The sequence below is a fragment of the Scylla paramamosain genome, chromosome 12 (assembly GCF_035594125.1).
Source record: "Scylla paramamosain isolate STU-SP2022 chromosome 12, ASM3559412v1, whole genome shotgun sequence".
In the NCBI taxonomy this organism is placed as follows: domain Eukaryota; kingdom Metazoa; phylum Arthropoda; class Malacostraca; order Decapoda; family Portunidae; genus Scylla; species Scylla paramamosain.
In genome coordinates, this window is record NC_087162.1 from 21,081,355 (window position 1) to 21,104,707 (window position 23,353).

Genomic DNA, 23,353 nt, shown 5'->3' on the forward strand with positions numbered 1-23,353 from the left:
AATAATTCAATACAAAATTCTGCAGTTTACCTACTTTTTATCTTTTTTCTACAGTTTGCCACAATAATAATTACTGCCACTAATAATCAGTGACATTATCTATTATTTATTAACACTGAGAAAATTCTTCATCAATTTAAAAAGGAAAGTTATCAGTTCCACTCCTAAGTAAACCTCTACTTTGAAACACTCAGGAGAAAAGGAGGTAATCTGTTCATTACATGTTTTATTCGGAACTAAGATTAGACCAATACACAGCACTATCTGCAGGTCACCCAGCAGCAGAGTCCAAATGAGACAGGATGAGTCAATTCATGGTACAACAGGCCCTCCCACAACACAGGAATTACACAGCAGGCAACCTGTTCACATCAAATTCTTATGAATCACACTATAGTGTCTTATAATGACAAATAAACATGGGAACATAACCATCATTTCATGTTTCTGTTTCTCTGAAAATCACACATCACTTGTAATGCATTGAAGGTCATTGTCCAAAACAATATTCTGCAACCTCACTTCTTTTCTTAGATATTGCTGCTAATGAGGCCATTGACTCAGATTCAGAACTCAACTCATGGCCAAGAGGTTGCGAGTTCGATCCTGGCTCACGACAACTCGGTGGGAGAGGAAGCACTCTCTTATATCCCTAGCTGACATTGTACGACCTTCTTATTGTGGCACCATAGCTCACTAATAAGCATAATATACCTGGAAGTTGCTAAAGATCATATGAAACTGTCATAAAAAATCCTGATCTCTCCAATACTGTCAGAGCATGAACCAACACTTCCTTTACCATCAGTTCCATATCTACTCTTACCATCTCTTATATCAAATCTTCCATGTGTCAGTGAAACTTTAGATCACTATGAAAACTGTCATGTTGGGGATACATCACAGTATATAAATTAGTTTTCAACTTCATTCTCTTTTGTGATTACTTTGATATCAAATAAGAAAAATTTGTTCATATAAATTTGAATATGTTCTCAAATCTCTCTCAAAACTGCAAGCAGGAATAAAGAGCAGAATCAGTTGCTTGAAAGTCCACACTGCCTTCAACCAGTTTGTGGGAGGGCCTGCCTTGTTTCCCAACAGTGTGGTCTTAAACAAAACTAGAGGAATGTGGTTATCTAAAAGATGCCAACAAGTTTGATGCCTGAAATACTCTGCTGTTCTGACAGAGGTTCTCCTTTATGTAAGGGATGGAAATAAGGACGATTTTCAGCTTACTTAAGCTACCTTACAAGAAATAAAGCCCATCAAAGAGATACTTTTCACAGTATGAAAATGTCAATACTGTCCTTGAAACACTGAATACATTTCTTCATTTACCAAAATAATGACTATAATACCTGCAACAGCAGTAACATCAAATTATATATAGAATTCCCCATGTAAATACACACTTGCTACTCTACATTAGTATTTCCCTACACAGCACCAGAGGTCAATAAATATTAATACTTGTGTATTGGTCTGCTCAAAATACAAACAAATTTCTTGAGTAGATATGGGAGTACAGCTTGCATCCTCTTGAGTCCACCATGTCAATTCAAAAGACTCAAATGTGACCTCTCTCACCAACCACAAAATTATCACTATATGCTCACCTCTAAAAAATTATTCCTTACTTCAGGTCTCTGGTCATCTAGGGCCACATGGGACCTTACATTATTTCCATTCTCATGGCAGGTCATAGTGTAACACCTATTGCTTACTCTGCTTAAAACTTCATATAGATTACAAGTCACTGTGTATGTTCTACTCTATAGTAATTGCCATAAAAAATAAATAAATAAATAAAAAAAAAAAATCCATGAATATTGCATGCCTGTCTGCTCTCCCACACTGCTCAGTATTTCTGTACACCAGCACCATCAGTCTCTGTGGCCAGCAAGGTGCAAGTCTTTATTTGAGGATCAAGTCAGCCTTCTCTTTGCAAAACCATAGAAGTTCATACGTCGGAAGATATACCAACCGAGAGTTTTCTTATCGCGAGGAAAGAAGTTCACCACAGCATTCATTATTCAACACAAGATACTCATATATTACACCTTGTCAGTTCTTGTGCACTTCCTGTAACACAGTGTAAGCTAAATGTCTACACAAGATACATAATGGCAAACAATGAGGTATTGTTGCATGACAATTGGGACATAATTCAAGTTCTCCAGTTGACAAAGCAACACTAAAAAGCTTAACTCTTTTGGCCAAGTTACATCACTGAGCAACTTAAAAGTACAAGTAAGTGAAGGAATTCTTAAGATTTCCATTTTTAAATTCACTTATACTCATTGCAAACTCACAGCCTGAGAAATAATTCAGTGATGTCATGCTTTGTGGCTGAAGCACACAGAATAGTCCAAATAATGAAAAACAAAAATCTGGATTAGGAAACCTTGTTATTATCAATTCTACAATTAAAAATGTAATGACTTACGACTAAGCTTACACTTAATGACAGTTCATATTTTCAGGGCTTTACAAACCTAAAATATACATGAAAATTATATGTAGCAATGCCTTATGGTGCATTTGAATACACATACAAATGACTACAATTTGAATATGAAATAACAAGATGAACCTAATTCATATGGTTGAGATTATGAATCTTAAGAAGCCCTAATGATGAGTAATCCATCTTCAATCCCACAAAAACACATGACTTACTCTTTCTGAATCAAACTATTCTCTGGACATTATGGTAACAGTGTATTAAAATTTCACACCAGTATACTTCCTCAGCCCTAAACAAGATGAATGGATATGTCTTTCCCTCACTAAGTTACATGAACATAATGCATTCCACCACCACAGCAGGAAAAGAAACTGCATCACTGCAATAAAATCCAATGTTTTGCAAATAACTCTAATGTCCTCAAAATGATTTTGGAAACAAAAACTTCTTGCCTTTGCAAAGACATAAATGTCACAACCTTGTGGAGGCAGCACTTCAACCCGCACACTACTCAGGAAGCAAATGTGCTATCCTACAACATAATGGCTATCAAACATCACATTAAATTGAAGGACAGCATCAGCAGCTTCACAGTGCTGTGAGGACAGTGCTGTTGGAAGAGCATCAACTTCATTACACTGACTGCAGGAGCATCTCTCTCTCTCTTTCTCTCTCTCCTGATCCAACAGAAACACTTGCTTCTTCAGAGTATTTTGAAGGGAATTATGCTAATCATTTTCACTATGTAGAGTGTTTACTCCCTCACAACACTTTGGCGTGTATTAACACAAACACAATAAAAGAAAACAACAAAAACAGGACAACATGAAAGGAAGTAGCTCAGCACTCTCATCATAATGGGGTGATGACATTCCCTCCAAGCACTATGAATAATGGAAGTGCTTCATTCACATAGTAAAAACACACAGTAGATAACACTGCAATTAGACTAGTAGCACTGTTACATAAAAAAAGACAAATATTTGCTAGAGGCAGCTGTGTGGAGAATTGAGATGGAGAGGGTGCACTGCCATTAAAGAGTAGTGCCAAAAACTATTGATGAAGTAATTAGTAACCAAGGGAAAAATAACAGCAGAGGTATTGGAAACACTGAAAAGTCTTCGGTTCCATTAATCTCATAAAAATATAAACAAAACAGAAGTGAGCTTTACAAAGCGTGGAAATCTTGAAAATGAGGTAATGAATGATGACCACACACTTTTCCACCATGCCAAATAGACCTCTGAAATGTCCTCAGGTATTTAGGTAGTGCTTTAATATAAAATAAATACTATCCCAACATAAATCACAAAATTTTGACACCGATATATTGCGTCCAAGACATACTGGCATGGTGCAAAAGATGTCTTAATACCCTGTTGACACTAGACACATGTGATCACGTAGCATAGCGCTTGGTCCAGAGCCGGGCAATCCTATCGTGTTCTTCCCGATTCTGAAGGAACTGTGTGGCAATGCTCCCTACCAGTGGATCAGCTGGAAACAACAAAAAGACAATTAGGGATACATTTCCACACAAGAAAATGTTTCAGTCAATCCTAATGATTTATCAAATGAGATGAAATGTACATAAGTAAGTTACCCAGTGAGCATATTTCATGTCTGAAGAGGTATCTTTGAATGAATACAAAAGAGACTATCAAAACATATCTATCTGACATTATTCATTATGAAAGATATATACATAGTCTTTTCTTCTAAACAGACAGACCTCCCTGTGATGACAGAAAGGGAGAGAGAGGAAAAGTTTTAATGACATGAATATTCTATATTTGTACTCCATAATAGCAAGAACCAATGTAATCACATTATGATTATGAACATATACAGCACTAATATTCTATTTACCAACACAAAAACAAATCCATTGAAGACTGAGGGAAGAGACTGCCTTCAAGTTAACTAATGGAGAGAGGGAGAGAGAGAGAGAGAGAGAGAGAGAGAGAGAGAGAGAGAGAGAGAGAGAGAGAGAGAGAGAGAGAGAGAGAGAGAGAGAGAGAGAGAGAGAGAGAGAGAGAGAGAGAGAGAGAGAGAGAGAGAGAGAGAGAGAGAGAAATTTTTAAATTTTGAGAAGTTGACTTCACGGCCATTAATTCTCAGTTAACTAAGTAAAAAAAAAGAATACTATATATACCTTACATGCATATCTAGTTTTTAGAGAATTTTTTCTTAGTTTGGTTTAAAAAAATTAAATAAATAAAAATATTCACAAGTATAAATGAAAATTTTCAGCTTGTCTTCATTTTTAGAGATTTTGAAATTTATAAAAAAAATATAAAAAAATTTACTTAAAACTGATATTTTTTTTTCAATTGTAAAAGCCACTTTCAAGGTGTGTTGATTTCCTTTTCTATATCCTGTACATCACTTGCATTTGTTTAATTGACATAAAATTTTTGTCATTGTGTATGCCCTCTATTTAATAGAGAATTAGATGAGGCATTTGGTTATCCCTCTGAAGAGGTGTTACTCACTCAAGAGTGACCTCACTAGCATCATATATTGTTGCTGTCAATTTCACTTATCTTCTGCAGGATCATGCAGAGCACTTCAATGTCTTAACTTGTGTCTGTAATTGTGACACTAAGACTTTAAAACTACTATGCTGTGGTTAGTCAATTCTGCACATGTTGGTGAAAACAATATCTTCTGTATTAAGCATCTTCTTGGACTGTGGCTGAGCTTGCGAGTCACCATTTGATGCTCCTGGATTCTGTATTGGTGGTGGTGGTGGTGGTGGTGGTAGTGGTAGTGGTTGTGTACTGGTTATTTTTAAGGTCTGGGGATGACACAGAGGAAAGGGTCTAAAGCTGGTAAGTGTTGGTTTGTGTGTCATCCAGCTTATGTTGATTTGGGTTCTGATGATTTCATCTTGCAACATACATCTTCTTCAAGCACTCCTTCTAATCTTTCAGTAATGTTTTTTATATAATATGCATGAAAATCTTATAAGAAAAGGTATGACATACCTTACACTAGAAAGACTGGCTGAGTACTGAAAATTCTAGTCACTGTCTAAGTATACTGCACAGTAGGACCTGGAGTTCCCTCCATTCTCTATTTTGTATAAAGAAAGGACACTAAGTGACAAAAATTTGAGAAAAAAAATCATAAATTTACATATTAATCTCAGCAGTACAATGCTTTCTTTAGGAGCTGGCTCCTAAGTAAACCTTTTTTTTCAGTTTTGTTGCCCTTGGCCAGAGTTCCTAAAAATGATTAATAAATAAATAAAAAATAAAATGAAATAAATATATATTAAAAGTGTGGAGTGGTGCACAAGTCTACAATGAAACACAATACGAGACTTAAATTTTGCTGTAGCAATGCCGTTTTCAAATTTCACAGAAGTAAACTTTTCCATTTGACAGTTCACACTATTCCCTGAGCTCAAAAAATTGTTTCATTAATTTAAGCAATATTCATTGAATATCACACAGACACCTTCATTAAGCTGCTGTCACAGGTCTTCTCACATGTAACACATTGAGAATACAGTAAACTGAACCAATATGACAATTTCTATACTATTCAGAAAGATTTATAAAGAGTGAAGATAAATTAATTTTTTTTACATTTTTTAAAGCAGACTCACCTGGATTACAGTCAGTCAGTAAGGAGCAAATTGACAGGAGGACTTTTGAAATAGTTAATGCAGGAGACCAGTTGTCCTTGAGGATATCCAAGCATATCACTCCTTGAGAGTTTATGTTGCAGTGATAGATGCGGGTCCGGAACGTGACCTGAAAGAAACACTTTTTTATAACATCAATCATGCCTAAATGATATATATATATATATATATATATATATATATATATATATATATATATATATATATATATATATATATATATATATATATATATATATATATATATATATATATATATATATATATATATATATATATATATATATATATATATATATATATATATACATATATACACATATACATATACATATATATATATATATATATATATATATATATATATATATATATATATATATATATATATATATATACCCTTAAAAATGGGTATCCAAGACAAGGTGTCCACATTCATACATACATTCAAAAGCATTCCCTGACATCTTAAATAATTCTAAACCTCTCAAGGAAAGAGGATAAGTCCTCACTGCACAGTACTGGTCATTGGTGCAGCTGGTTAGCCTGTCCTGCAACATAACAGACCCATCTTCTTCCACACTAAAACTTAATCTCAGTTATTGGGAATATGCAATATTGAAGACATAAACAAAGTATTGTGATTACTCTTATGTCATGGTCAGTGTTGGCACCAACAAAATTATGCCACAGTCTACAGTGTATCTGTTGTTCAAAAAAATTATTTCAGTCCTCTGTGTAGTGTTACAATTTTGGTGCTCAATATTCACTTTGTCTCGCCATCTTTTTAGTATCTCTGCTACTTTAAGGTCATGAATCAGTCTGGTGGTTTGTAATAATAATAATAATAATAATAATAATAATAATAATAATAATAATAATAATAATAATAATAATAATAATAATAATAGGACCACATGTTTCAATTTGATAGTTTCATATTTGGTGATACTTTGCAGCTGATGCTATATGTTATTAGAGATCAAATAATCATTTGGCAGCAGAAGCTATTTTAGCCACCAGCTGCAAGATCACCAAGTTGGTGCCAATAGTTGCCTTACTTCAATTTATTATGGAAATACTAAGCATAATTTTTGGATGATATAGTTAATATTAGTTTTGATCCAGTGTTTGGGACGCTAACAGAGCATTGAGTTTCTAATGAAACCTCTTTACTTTCTGGTGTTGTGTTTATAATTCTAGTATATACCTACATACTAGGCTTGTATCCCCACAATGGGAATATCCAGAATGAAGCTTTCAACCCAGGAATTACATACATACATACATACATACATACATACATACATACATACATACACACACACACACACACACACATACACACACACACAGCAGCGGCGGCAGAGGAGCTGACAGGATGTGTTTCCTAGCGCTCTGCATATAGAAGGAAAGAAAAACACAAATCGCTCACAGTGAAACAAGATATGTTATGAAGACACAGGAATACCTAGGCGGTAAACAGTACATGAATGTAGTTATCCCATCTCTAGGAAAGTTTGGTTAGTTTGTTTATATTGGACAAAATTGGCGGAGGGCGTCACCCCAAAAGAATGGGGATCCTTTGAAGGTTTTACTGGTGAAGAAAGAGAACTAAATTATAGACTGCAGTGTAGAAAAATTTTGTATAAGGAAGAAATGATGGACAAGTTATTGGAGAGAATAAAGACATTGGAGGCACAACAGGAGACAGGTGAGGAGTTGGTGACTATTACAGCAAAGTTAATGGAGATGGAAGATAAAAATGCAAAGTTAAAACTGGAAAATGACTATTTAAAGAAACAAATAAAGGAAAAAGTAGAAACTGTTCAGAAAGGAAATGAGGAAATGAAGGCAAATGTAAAGGATGTGGAAATGAGGCAAAATAAGTGGCTACATGAATATAAATTTGAAGAAGAATCACTAAGGAAAATAATACAGTAAAATCCCTCTTATCCGGCATCAATGGGACCGCCAACATGCCGGATACTTGAATATTGCCGGATACTTGAATAGAAGTGAAATTATGTCCACAATCACCACCCTACACTCACGCATCTTACCATAACAAAGATCAGCTGATCTTAATCAGCAGCTGATCTGATCAGCTGCTTAAGTGTAAGCACAACACGCTCCCTCTTTTCTACAACTTTAGGCATGATGAAGGCGTCAGGCGATAAACAGTGCACACACGGGACTGAGTCACTGAGTAAACATAGTGCAGTGGGCCGTGGGTGGCGCGAAGCAGTGCACTCTGGTGCCGAGGGGACAAAGTATGCCTCGCGCGGGAATTTTAATCAATTTTATGAGTACACATTGATTTTTTATTGATTTTAAGGCTAGGGGAAAAATGTGCCGGATACTTGAAGCTGCCGGATACTCGAATGCCGGATGAGAGGGATTTTACTGTAGAACAAGAAAACGAGAAACAAAACCTCACACAGAAAGTGGCAAATGTTATTAAAGAAGAGAAGAGTTAGTGAGAGATACTGTAGAAAAATATAATCATGTAATTGTATTTGGTTTAAAGGAAGATAAAATAATAAGCAGAATTCAAAGAGAGGAAAAGGAAAAGAACCTTCTGAATAAGTTACTGAAGAAAATGACGGATGAAGACAGCCAGGTAGTAAAGCAAGTGGAAGAGTTCCATAGAATTGGGAAATAAGAAGAAGAAAAAATGAGACCCATAAGAATAAGGTTTGCAACACAGGTACAAGCAGAAGTAATTAATGAATCTTGGAGGTTGTCAAGAGATGAATATAGGAATGTATGGATAAACAGGGATATGGACGAGACTGAAAGGTTGAAGCAAATGGAGCTAGCAAATGAGGCTAAACAAAAAACGAACAACAATCAGAGGAGAAGTTTTTCTGTTTATATCGAGATGAGATTTTGGCTTGGCACAGAATACAACTTTTCCTGCTGACGCCCATATTATATGAAAACCAGAAAACCAATGTTCCTGGCTTTTGTTAAACAAGTCAGATAAAAAATCCCTTTCACAAGATGCTATAGATTAAGTTTGAGATCTAAATTTGTTAATAGACAGTCTTAGGGTCTTAGCTAAAGTATTCAAGAACAATCTGAGGGCAGAGAGGGGCTATAAACTTTTACAGATATCGCAAAAAGTTAATTAATATTCCAGCAGAAGGATATAGCTTGTAATGTGAGGTGGCCTATATAACGCCAACTCCAGGCCACAGACAACAGGAGCTAAACAGATTGCTTGTTAATAGGTATGTCACATTGTTCTGAGAATCTTATATTGTTATAAAACTTTTCTATATGGAACTAACCATTTGTACCTATTATAAAATAATTACATGTGAAATGCTAAAGAGACTGCTTGTTGACAGAGAGAAGAAAATGTGAATTCTCTGGCTAGTTTATCTATTTAGTTTTAGGGAAAGAATTTCAGGATGTAAACATAAATTCAGATTAGATAAGTAGATTCTCTTGGGATTATGCATTAATCAACACACCAGTGATACACAACATATTCTGATGTAACACTAATACTAAAAATTAAGGTAACCCTGGGCATACTCAAATTATTATTATTTTTTTTTATTATTCATTAAAAAAATTTTCATGAACTGATTTGGGGCATTGTTACTATTCCTAGTACAGGGGTCCCACAATTCTAAGATAACAGAATAATCTATCAGATAAACCACTGTTTATTTAGAGAAAAGAATAATATGAAGCTTGTTTTTTATATAGATATTTACATCAAATAAAATTAATCTTTTGTCACAGAATTTTCCAGTGCCTTACAGAACCCCAACTAATTAATAAAAACAACACTACCATACCACATATATATATATATATATATATATATATATATATATATATATATATATATATATATATATATATATATATATATATATATATATATTAGTCATAAACCCATGGCTGGTGGCCGCTACCTTTACTTTTAATGACCAAACAAACTAGAGTTGAAAAACAAACAAAAGAACACATAACTAACAAAATTACCATCCAACTTAATAATTATAATAATCAAAATCAAACTCTAATATTTAAAGAACTTTAATAATCAATCAATCGAAGCCAACCCCCCTGGTGACATGAGCATATGCTATAATTGTGTGTAGCCTCAGCACTCATCTCTATCTCTTTGATCTCTGATTCTGTGGTGGATACTATCCCTTCCTCCAGAACACAAGACCACTATAACATCCAGGTCTTGCAGCACATCAGAGTTCATAAAACACCACTCTTTGCAGATACCCATTAAAAAAAATAAATAAATAAGTATAATTATAAAAACAACCTCCTTATGAGAAGAGAGGAGACCATGTACAGATTTTAAATAGGAAAGTTTGTGAGATTCACAGTGACAATGAAACAGGTAATAGTGAATGGTTCTGATGTTAGCAGAATAAATGAGGAATATGACTTAAGGTATTCAAGGACATACTACCACTCAAAGAAGAATGACAAGAGTGGGAGAAAGTGAGTAGTTGGTGGAGGCTTATGTACTTACTAGCCTATTACACTTACAGTAACTGTACCAATAACACTCACCACACACACACACACACACACACACACACACACACACACACCTCATCAAAGGCTTATAGGTTAATTTGAGAACCTCTTTCCTGCTCATATTCTATCAACAATATTAGTTATGACCGGAAGGAAATATTAACACTTTATACCACATATTTGGCAAAGATGATGGTGTTATTTAGATCAAATGAGTCTTCAGTGGCACAAGCCTGCAGGGTGATTGGTTAGGTAAAATGATATCCTTTACTATTTGAGGCCATTAGAGAGAGAGAGAGAGAGAGAGAGAGAGAGAGAGAGAGAGAGAGAGAGAGAGAGAGAGAGAGAGAGAGAGAGAGAGAGAGAGAGAGAGAGAGAGAGAGAGAGAGAGAGAGAGAGAGAGAGAGAGAGAGAGAGAGAGAGAGAGAGAGAGAGAGAGAGAGAGAGAGAGAGAGAGAAAGCTGTTAGTTTGTGTACTTTAAAACTGACATATCTTTTCAACCAATTAAGATAATCACCTCTTTTTTTTTTTCATGAAAGTCCAATTCACCTACTTTTCCATAATGATACTTAGACATCTTTTTCCTCTTGCTAGACAACAATCGACAACAAAGTATCAGTACTTTTACACAATATTTGTTACTGTTGGTCAACTATACGATAAAGAGACTGAAAGAATGTCAGTAGGTAAGGGCATTGTTTGAAGAACTCATCGTTATTCAATCCTTAGAATGACAGCAAAAAAATTGTCTTCAATCCTTAGAAAGACAAGAGTGTTGAAAATCCTAAAAATATCGAAAAAAAGCAAAAATCATCTCATGACACTCTTAGGCCCTATTACTTCACAATGTAAGATAATTTATCATCCATGTTTAAATGCTGCTTAAATACCAATTTAAATGTCCCATGCTCACACTCAGTTGTTCAGTCAAGGTCATTGTAGGCAGGAGATGGTTGTAGAAAAAATATTAATTTAAAAAAATAAATAAATAAAAAAGTTTGAGGAACAATTTTTTTTATGGTGGAGTATGGAAGTTTTCCTCCCACAGCCAAGCAAAGTGGGGGCAACTGGGCAAGGCAGAAGCATATTGTACACCGCTTAGAGAGAGGGAGTGAGTTGTGTGATGCTCTCTCTTTCCCCCCAACTTATGTACCAGCTTAGTGTTCACTCACTCTCCATTTTTTTGCTTTCTTTCACCACAACGGGGTAAGAGGAAGTCTTACCATGGCAAAAGCACACCAAATATCAGCTGAGGGCAGGGAATACTGTGAGGATGTGTGTATAACCTCACAGAACGTCAGTCGCACTCTGTCCTTCCAACCACCTCACGTCTGACACCTCCCATCCCATATACAAGTTATGTTTCTGCCTATGCCGTCCCAACTACTACTTCTGCTGTGTCTGCTGCTGTACAGTTACAGCCACTGCCTTCAACACCATTGTCTCCACTAGCAAGAGAATATTAGTGAAGACGATGAAAGTTTTTGAGAGCAATAAAGAAATCTCATTCACTGGAGATGTTTTAGTTTCAGATGAGCAGCTTTAGCCACTGGTGGACATTATGCATTGTCCCAAAACAAAACAAAAAAATTCTCTGGCTTGACACTCACCACCAATCACTGGGCCACATCCATCAGTGTGGCACACCCTCATTATAACAATGAAGTGTGCAATGTTCCAGGGAGATAATTCTAAGAAATTCGAGATGCCAACAAAACAAGTCATCTATAAATCTAATACTTGCAATTATGGTTTAAAATCATCTTTAACTCAAAACAAATGCATTACAATACTTGGCATCTAAAAATTCCAATATCACATAGCTATGGATGAAAAACACAGAAGCATCCCTTTAAACTTTGAAGCCTCACATCTCAAAACGAACTTATTGCACTATTGAGGCATATTTCTCTGCCATTTATTGTCTAATTTTAATTATTCTGGTGTCATTAGAAAGAGAATTAAAAAAAAAGTGAGAATTTTTACTGAGTGTTTAGTTTTTTCCTAGCTTAACAAAAATGTCTGGATGAGAAAAGTTTTTTATTTTTTCTGGATAAAAACTAAAAATGAAAACTGTCACAATTTTCTTAGAAACCATCAAGAAAATCCAAGAAAAAATTATCAAAATATGCAAAAATCTAAACCTCAATTTTTTTGTATTTTCATTAAAAAGAAAACTACTGCTCCAAATTTAATGAAACTTAAACATATAACTCATCTAAAAGAACTTTATAGTTGATACAAATTTGGTACAGTTTGGTTCATAAATAACGAAAACAAATAATAACTCAGTCACTCCCCTCAACCAGCATGTGAGACAGAAGACCTGCACAAAAGAAGGAGATTTTTGGCCTGCTCACACTCACTGGCTGTCAGGAATTGGTGGTATGTGTCAAGCTGCATGATTGGCACATCTTGCAGCCACTACCTGCTGTGTGGTGCTCCTGTCTCCTCCTCTCATTCTTAGTCTCACATACATTCAGCTAACAATAAGTGCTTATTTTGACATGAATAGTATGTAAAACTGCTTTAACTCAAGTAGGAAAACCAGACGATGTTGGTTTCCAAAGATGCAGTATTTGGGAGAAGAAAATACTGAGCCAAAATGGACATAATGGTAATGTCATGGAGTGGTAGGCTATCAACAGCAATACTGTTGTTCACTGTCTTTTAAAAGTTGTAATTTTCACCCATCTTAGGGACACCTTTTTCACTTAAACCCTTGTAGAGAAGTAAGAGAACTTGGGGAATAAAGTGGCATATGTAATTCCGTTTCTGGCCAGAGTGGTGCTTACCTGGTTTTCCCTGTAACCATCTCTTTTAGACCATTAAAAGTTATCATAGTAAATCAAAAGCCTTATGTAAAAACAGTTTTGTACTGAAATTCCATTTTCATTAAAAAAGAAAAAAAATTACTGAAAGTGAGATTGGGTTTAATTTATGTTTCCTTATGGCTTTAATTATTTGTATTTGCCAGTAACATATTTGGCAAGGTTATTACAGCAATAATTATTCACCAAATATTTTTCATTTTCATTTCAATAATTTTTAGTGTGTGTGTCTGCGTGTGTGTGTGTGCACGCTGAGCTACATTCTTACTGTGGCAAAAATCACAAATTTTTCCTTCCTGTTCTTTTTCATATTGAAGTTTTAATATTAATCAAAATAAAATAGATATAACTGGAAAGATAATTTATTCGGGTGTAACAAAAGTATTTTAATTTTCTTTTTTTTTTTGTGGGGGGTGCAGATTGAAAAAATAAGGTCAAATTTTACAGCCTAAGTTAATTTCTACTCACATTTTTTAATTCTATTTTGTTGTTTTCCTTTTTTTTATTAAACAGTGATAAATAACAATTACTTTGCTGCAATATGTGACCTAATGCTCTCTATTTTAAATAGTTGCCATACTAGAATCACTAGTTAGAAAAGGTTCCTATACAACTTATTAAAATGGCCAGCAATAGGGACTGCATGAAATACAGTATCTAGCAAATCCAGAATGGGCACGGGTTACTTAATCATTTACATACATCCTCATTCAACACTAATTTTCACTCATATCCATTCAGCAACATACCTTAGGGGGTTTAAAGGGATATTCCGCTGAGAAGTGTATGTCAAGGAAGAACACTCCTCCTTCATATACAGAACCTGGAAGGTCCCAGGATGGTGGACACCCACTCATACAAGTTGTCTCCCTTGGGTCCAGCACTGCAGTTTGGAGGAGGATCTAGTGTGATCTCTGCCAGCTCTTTCTGTATCCTGTTGAATATTATAGATTATAAACACTGCACTTCACATCTCAAAATATGAAAGACGAGTATAATCTTAACTTTACCTAGCTACAAAACCAAAAGCATCTCTGATAAAAAGTTCTTGATCATTGCAACTAAGAAGAGCTAAAATTTACAATACAGAGAGAGAGAGAGAGAGAGAGAGAGAGAGAGAGAGAGAGAGAGAGAGAGAGAGAGAGAGAGAGAGAGAGAGAGAGAGAGAGAGAGAGAGAGAGAGAGAGAGAGAGAGAGAGAGAGAGAGAGAGAGAGAGAGAGAGAGAGAGAGAGAGAGAGAGAGAGAAATTACCTGATTTGAATTTACCTCAAAAGATAAACGTTTATTTTTTTTTCACATAATGCAAATTATATTCACTACCAAATCATGTGTAGTAAAGTATGAATCAAACACTTAAATACTATACACAATCCTTGACATACAAATAGGGACTATTCCAACAAGCAAAGGATTACCTTTTAGCACTTGTACTTAGTGCTTTGGACATCTTTGGGTGAGGAGGACGTGCTTCTGGCGTCGCAGAGGATCCTCCCTGAGTTTGACTGTCGTGGGCCACTGGAGGAGCTCCGTGCTGGCGGGGCAGATCCGGTGGAAACACTGGGTGGAGGAGTTGGGGTTTGGGGGCCAGATGAAGCAGGGGGGGCAGGGGGGGGCACGGGGACAGAGTCTGACCCGAGGGCACCAGTAGATGAGGCAGACATCAATCACTGCCTGAAAAAAAAATTATATTAATTCTTATAACAATATAGTAATAATATACTAAGCTCACATTTTCACAAGAATACACATGTTCTTGTGAAGGTGGAAGTCAAATTTTACTATTCACAGTGGATAGATAATAATCATGGAACAAACTGTTACTTCTGGATTCCCCAAATGGCACCCAACAAGTACTGCAAATATATATGAAAGGGATTTAGCATCAACAGCAATAGAGATGATGCTTATTGAGAAACATTCAGAATCCACCCCTGCCATCAGAAAAAAAAATAAATAAATAACATCTGAACATCTGTTCAGACACTGGTGTTAACCTTCCCACTTATTGCCTCTCACTTCCACCACTCCAATGTGTACATACCTGCATCAAGAAGGAAAAGAACTGGAGTATATTTTCACTTCTATTGAGAGAGAGAGAGAGAGAGAGAGAGAGAGAGAGAGAGAGAGAGAGAGAGAGAGAGAGAGAGAGAGAGAGAGAGGAGAGAGAGAGAGAGAGAGGAGAGAGAGAGAGAGAGAGAAGAGAGAGAGAGAGAGAGAGAGAGAGAGAGAGAGAGGTTCTATAAAAACCACAATACAAAGCCAATTAATGATCATCTGACACTATGTAAGGAAATCCTTCTGTCTCACTATGTAAAGGAAATCCTTCAAAGTCATCTTCTTGGAAAAGTTATTAAAAACAAGTATATGCTATAGATTAATACATTTCTACACTGCTTTTCTGCCCTCCTCATCCCCTTAATAACACTTACAGTCAAATGGAAACAAGTCTATCTTTTGGTCCATCTCTTATCTGCCCCTCAAGCCAGGTACACTTCCACCTCCACTTTTGTCCTTTGATAGTTCAATTAAACGGTTACTTTAAATTTTGATTATTTCTTTACAAATATTTTAATGTCTTTTTTATTATCAAACACAAATAGAAATAGCAGGTTACATATGGCTAGAATGAATAAAACTGATGGAGTAAAATAGATGGGGCAAAAATCTGGCTGATCTCCAGACTGAAAGGCTTGCAGACAGAGCATGGCAGAAATTTGGTTAGTGCTGTGATTTATGCACCAGGATTGGGAGAGTATTATCTTAGAGCAGACTTGCAATGGCTGAAAATGAATAGTATGATTCATACAGATGCCTTGGAGCATCTACATTATCTTTCCATATCTTCTGAACCAGACACAAAAAAAACTTATTTTATCTCTAAAACTCAACTCCTGACAGTCAACTGTCTAGTCTTGTTTGATGACACTCAGACTCCCTTTAATTTCTGAGTTTTGATTTACTAAGCAGTTTAGCAAAGATTTTATTTTTCAATTTTTGATAAATCAAATGTTACACGATCTAAAGTGTCTCCACTAAGTCTCCCTATCCCAGATGTTGACAATGTAAATGCTTAGTTTGCCCTTGCATAATGTTTCAAGTTGAAAGAAACCCCTAAGGACAGCTGCATCAAAGGTTACTTACAGCATCAACTCTCCTTCCTTAACTGTCTTCACTCTCTCATAGCTCACATAGTACTGCACATATTAATCATCAATGGGAAGCAAATACATTGCCTCTAAACCATTATCTCCATTCTTACCAACTCCTCATGCAATCCCACAGCAGTTTTGCTCACAAAAACTCATTCAATTTACAGTACAATAGCCTCACACACATTGACTACATATATACATAATTTATAGGGAACCTATTTTATTATCTGAGAATATGTATGATTTGTTGACAAAAATAAATTTGAAGGGAATGAGTAGGATTTAATTAGTATAATGTTGCCATAAATAGCTCAAAGCATGCATTGTCTACTTTGTCAAAAAATTTTTCTCACAAGTACAGTGGAAACTCTTCAAACAAACCCATTTTCAAACAAAATTTTAAACTCATAATTGCTTCAGTTGCTGTACCATGATTTGGTTCTCGAACAAAGTTACTTGATTTCAGATATTAAAAAGACAAAGCAAAAGTTCCTGTTTAATGCTAATTTATAGTTTCTATACACATTTCTTTTGTTTTTATATATCTGTGTGTAAGACAGTAATTTACTCTTTGAAATAAGGTAAATGTGATCCCATTGAAGAGCCTCAATATAAACAAACAGTGTCTTGGCTAGCTCAGGAGTAGTCCCATCTCCCGAGTCATCTGAGGTTCTCCTGACGACTCCACAATGCCGTCACTACAGCACAACTGCATTTTCCCGATAACTTTTCCCAGCAGCAAGATATCCAAGTGTTATGATCACCATCATTTTGGCAGTAAGTGGGTTGCTCCTCTCTGTGTCACTCTGTAAAGTTTCCCTCACTAGATCAGTGACAAACAGGTCTTTAACAATATCTTCTATTGAGTTACTTTCTGGATAAATCATTCCTGAGCTGGAGATGTTGTGGAGCAGCCACCTTGGCAATGGCAGCATCTGTCATAAGCTGCTAGGACTGGATGTACAAGTGTCCAGGAACAAATTAATCCATTTTACACTGATTCCTATGGGGAAAATAGTTTGTTTTCAAACATTTTGAATTTCGAACAGCATTCAGGAACGAATTAAGTTTGAGAATCAAAGTTCCACTGTATAAGTAAAAAGCAGCCTTTGTTATACTAGGTTCCAACAGTGAATCCAGCCTAACTTGATATTCAGGGTGTTGACTGTTCCTATCCCACATTGCTGTCATGTCCACAGTCAACAGGCACATGATGATCTCTTCTCACTGATATTGTAATAATCATTCCAAAATTATTAGTTCTTACATACGACTACATTTTATTTTTAATGGCTTTTAATTTGATGATGAAACAACAATGATGTATGTCTTCTGGTATACTTGGCAACATATATAGGCCGTGCAGCGCTGCCACCCCTGTGTCCTTGACACACAAATCTCCCAGGCTGTGCTGTGCTGGCCCAAGTCAGGACAGGTCACTCCAGGGTTGAGGTGGCAACAGCACAGACAGGTACAGCTACCACCCCAAATACATAGTTCGTCTGGATTCACTTTAGGTATGACTTATTTCAGATGCATCTGATGAAAACAAGTTAAAAATAGGACTCAACTCATCTCATTAAGTTAATATACTGTCTAGCACAAAGAGAATATTATAGTGTCTATGCACATTAAAAGCTCTCTAAATTGGTTCCTATATGCAACATCTTGTGATTATTAAGAAAATATTATTTTGGTATTACATCAGATTGGTTTCTCATTGTTTTGACAATGTACTACCAATGCAAATGACAGGCAGGACAAGCCACCCCAATGTATGCAAGACTGAGCCAATTATCTTACCACATTTTAGCAGGGCTGCTGGGTAGCAGTCAAACTCAGTTCATGTCCTGGAACTATTCACTGTTAAGTGAACATCAGCTACAGGTTGAGATTAAATAAAGCCAAAGCCATCTCAAACCAGCCTTGGATTCAAACCTGTGGGCTCCCCTCTGTGAACTCTCACACTAACAGACTACTGTTGAATTCATTCCAAGAAAACACACAGAATTGCCTGGATCCTACCCCTACTAAGTCATTTTGGTCCTGGCTCCTCCCCTTCAGTATTATTCATCTTACATAATAGGCAAATGTAAACAGTTTTCAAAAACCATTGAACTGCTGCCATCTAAATGTATGTAGTTAAAAGTTCTAAATGGTAAGGTCAACTTTGTGAGGCGTCATGATACTTCTCTTAAGAAATTTCAAATTTTAGGGAAAATTTAAAATTGGTGTTTCTGACTTCACCTGTAAATGGATTGAGAGTTACGATCTGTAACTCTCACATTAAAAAGGAGGACATGGTACAAAAGAATGTAAGATTTGGGCAATAAGTTTTACACAGAGAGGCTGCAAGATGGAAGCAAACCAACAGTTTGCAAAGTTTTGATGCAGTTTTGACTACTACAATAAAAGTAATTATAACTGCTCCCAATTTTTATGTCACTCTATGGAGTATTACTTCTAAGCTACTTATCAGAAACTGAAAGTAACAGTGGAGAAGAATTTCAGTGTATGGAGGAGAATCATTCCAGCATTTACTCCTTATTACTACTATTGGTTATGGTTCTGTATGCCAATAACATAATTGTTGGTCAAATCACTGGATCTTCTACAACTATTCTGTCAGGGGATTAATTGTACTGGAGATATTTATTATGTAGCATACACCAGTCTGGGGATGCAATAACCTTTATAAAATCTTGGAACAATGTTCTATTTTATATGACCATGAAATTAAGGGGCAAGATAGCACAAGATTTCACTGCATCAGTCATTGATGCCAAGACCTCAGCTATTCAATAGGAGTGTTCTTTGTTATCTACAGCCTCTCACATACTTTTCTGCCAAGAAACCAGCAATGTGAGCTCACCACTTTCAGGTAAATTTTTTGCACTCCCCCTCCTAGTTATACAAGTTTGTTCCATAAAAAATCAACCTAACACTACCAGAGATTATAATGTAATATCTGTGAATTGTGCATGGTTTACAATATACACTTCCAATGTTTTTCTCTCCCTATGACTAATAAATTTTGAGGCCTGGTAGGAAACTAGTGCTTTGCTTTAGCGGATGAGAGGAATAAATTCCTCATTTTTGCCTTTCTTACCCCCCCAAAAAAAACTTGCTTTCCCACTAGCTTACCGACCATCTGGAACACGTAAAAGTTATGTGAGTTGGTTGAAAGTGTAATTTTGGAAAATTCTCAAGAACCCAAAAAACAACAGCAGATATCATGGAATGCGATAAGGGAATATAAGAGATTGAAAGCAGCATTATAATGGAATATAAGGAACAGCAAGGAGTTGATAAGATAGATCTCCTTTTGAGCAGAGCTCCATTACATGAGGCCCATAATCCATATGAGCACAGATTCATTCCCTATATATATTCAGCATCTACAAAAGTGAAAAATACTTATAAAGACAATGATTCCTAAATGCACCAGAAAACCCAAAATTATGACAATGGAGATTAAAAATAGAAATTAGTGTAGTCATGGGACAGTCAAAGCTGACCAAAAATCTCCCAGGCCTAGATGCTCATCTTGGCCTAACCAGTAATGTGTCAGACTCATGTTCACTTTGAGCCTCATGCTCCCCTTCAGAGCATCATGGAAACATTGAGAAATTGTCTATAATGACAATAAGCTTCACCCCCTCCATCAGTATTTTCATCCAACAACACAGCATACAACACACTACCACATCATGAAATCACTAACAGATATCACACAGCACAAGGCAGTTTTGCAAACACTCCATAACTGAATGAGTGGCAATCCATGGAATGCATACTATTTGTTAACTTATTCTGCCTACACCTAAAAACCATATACTGTCAGTGTGAAATGTTTTACTACTTCTGATCAATTCAAATGTGTTATGAATGCTATTCCTGTAGCAAAGTATATCCAGTATATGTTCATCACCAAAATGCATGCCTCTGTGGCCATACTGCCTTGTTCAGGCATGTTGTGGTGAGTGTGAAAAACAAAATGACAAACTCTATTGAACTACTGAACATCCCTCTTAGCTTGATGAACAGCATTCATGAACTGTATTACTAAAGGCTATAACAAATATTGATAATACCATCACCCACGTCTCCATACACTTCTCAATGGTTTGGTTCCAGCAGACTAATCTCTCAATAGTTTACAAAAAATCAGCCATTGATATAAATGTAAATGTTTTTTTTTTTTTAATCAATGTCACTGTTTACAGTTAACTGCTTGGAATATATTCTACTAACACATCCCCCTTTATATTTTTCATAACTGGTCAGAGACAAGATTTTAATCTTTAAATTCCCATTTTGACAATAATAGTTCAATTATACATTGTTCACTACATCTATTTCTAACCTGATAGCATAATTATCACTGAGTAGTCAAACAAGAAATGTATGAGCTGGGTTATCTACCACCCGGCTTTCCAATACGGAACCACTAGTGCTTAAAAAACACACCAAAACAATCCATATCATCATCTCCCTTTCAGCATCACGCCTGGAGTTTTCTGGTTTGCCACCACCACGAGAGCACTGGAAAGTCTGCTTATTACTTTCTATTTAATATTTCTGTGGATTTTACGATACTTATTAAAACGTCAAATTTCATTCATGACGATGAGTACTCTTAATTTCCTATAATCTTGAATTATAGAAGAAAATCAACATTAAACTAAAGTTCACGTTGTCATTAATTACAGATATCACTTATCTCCCGATATACTACAGTAAATCAAAATGAATGCTCTACCAATTCCGTTAGCAATGTATGGGTTGTAATGCCAGTCACTGAATGTCGATTGCATTACTTTCTGAAAATTATAATTCATCTTTGGTTTATTCCTCCTTCACCTCGCACAGCTGAGCCAGCCAGCAGCCACCCGAACCTGCCTCACCACAACCCCTTAAACAATGCCACTTTTATTCACCCACGCACATCTTACGACCCCTTTCTTCTCATCACTTTGAAGATGGTACCTTTCCCCACACGTGTACTCACATACCAATGAAAGGAGGCTCAAGATGCTGAAACTGTACCTAGTTTTCCATGACTCTGTGTCAGTGTGTCTCCACCGCCAACGCCGCCGCCCGCTGTTCCCTGTCAGATCAGCTGATCAACGCCGGTCCCCAACACTGCTAAAACACTAAACTCTCACCACTGTGTCCGTGAAATTAGCCTTCTTGATGTCCAGCCAGGTTCCCCTTCGATCAAAGAAACGATGTTATTCGTTATATACGAAATAATAGGTAGATACAGTAATGTTTTTAGGTGTTTGGGGTCGCGTGGTGGCGGGAACAGCCACATGCGACCACACAAAGACGCTGGGCCGGGTGAGGCTCTAGCCAGACCACCCGCCAAAATATGAACTCTTTACCTGCAAGTACTGTGAATTCCATGTAGATAAAGGTTGAAAATATATACACATAAATGAAGCCTTTTATTGGTTATTTACAAGCATCTTGCAAAAGTTATTTGAGCGCAGCATGCTGTGGAAGCAAAGAGAACAATAATAATTCCTCGTATGGTGGCTTGCTGGGAAACCGGGGAAATCAAATGTGTGAATGGATATATCACGATTCATGGAAACGACAAATGTTTGAATAGTTTTCTCACATAAGGCAAATGAACGTTGGTTAAATGTTTTTTTTAGTCTAATTCTGATGATGCACTCTTATAAGCGAACAATTTAGATCAATGTTAGCTTTTTTCAAGTAATTAAAAATTTTCGCACTCTTGCCATCGTGCACCTGGACGATGGAAGGCTGCTGAGGGCCGAGGTATGCATGCAGAGTTCCTTTGACCTAGACAGTGATAGACGAATGCTACTGGATAATCCCCCTCCCCCAGTCCTTATTTATTTATTGTTTTTATCATTTATTTATTTATTTATGTATTTATTTATTTTAATTTTGAAATTTTGAGAGAGAGAAAGAGAGAGAGAGAGAGAGAGAGAGAGAGAGAGAGAGAGAGAGAGAGAGAGAGAGAGAGAGAGAATTTGGTACTGATTACCTTCAGTGAAAGCAATAACAATGCCAAAATCATTTCCTTTGAACTTCAACATTTGGTATCTCAGTAAGTGGGCAGACGATCTAAGAACGCATTTTCTGTAAGGGATGTTGTTTTTTCGTGTGTGTGTGTGTGTGTGTGTGTGTGTGTGTGTGTGTGTGTGTGTGTGTGTGTGTGTGTGTGTGTGTGTGTGTGTGTGTGTGTATATATATATATATATATATATATATATATATATATATATATATATATATATATATATATATATATATATATATATATATATATATATATATATATATATATATATACTCGTATATATATATATATATATATATATATATATATATATATATATATATATATATATATATATATATATATATATATATATATATATATATATATATATATATATATATATATATAACTATTCATATTAGTAAAATATCCACATGGCTTTCAAAGCAGAGCAAGAGCAAACAATCTCGAAATTTTCTTTTAATTAATGATATAAAAAACAAAGATATTCACGTACACGTGAATACGTATACGTGATATTCACGTAACAAAGCCAACTACCTTTTGTAATGGATTTTAGGAGTTAATACTTGATAAATACTGGATGTCTTGTTGTTCCTTCTAAATTATGTTCATGGCTGTGAAATGTTCACTTCTGAATTCGTTTCATCCATTCCTT

General features: G+C 35.8%; 1 protein-coding gene across 1 annotated transcript; it reads right to left on the bottom strand.

Moving 5' to 3' along the window:
* Positions 1-213: 213 nt before the first annotated feature.
* On the bottom strand, positions 214-21,742 carry LOC135105857 (ubiquitin-conjugating enzyme E2 E1-like). The gene is given in 7 exon segments (XM_064014482.1): positions 214-3,967; positions 6,087-6,234; positions 14,231-14,308; positions 14,310-14,415; positions 14,898-14,980; positions 14,982-15,153; positions 21,650-21,742. Coding segments are annotated over 6 exon segments (675 nt in total). The 5' UTR covers positions 15,144-15,153; positions 21,650-21,742; the 3' UTR covers positions 214-3,869.
* Positions 21,743-23,353: the final 1,611 nt, after the last annotated feature.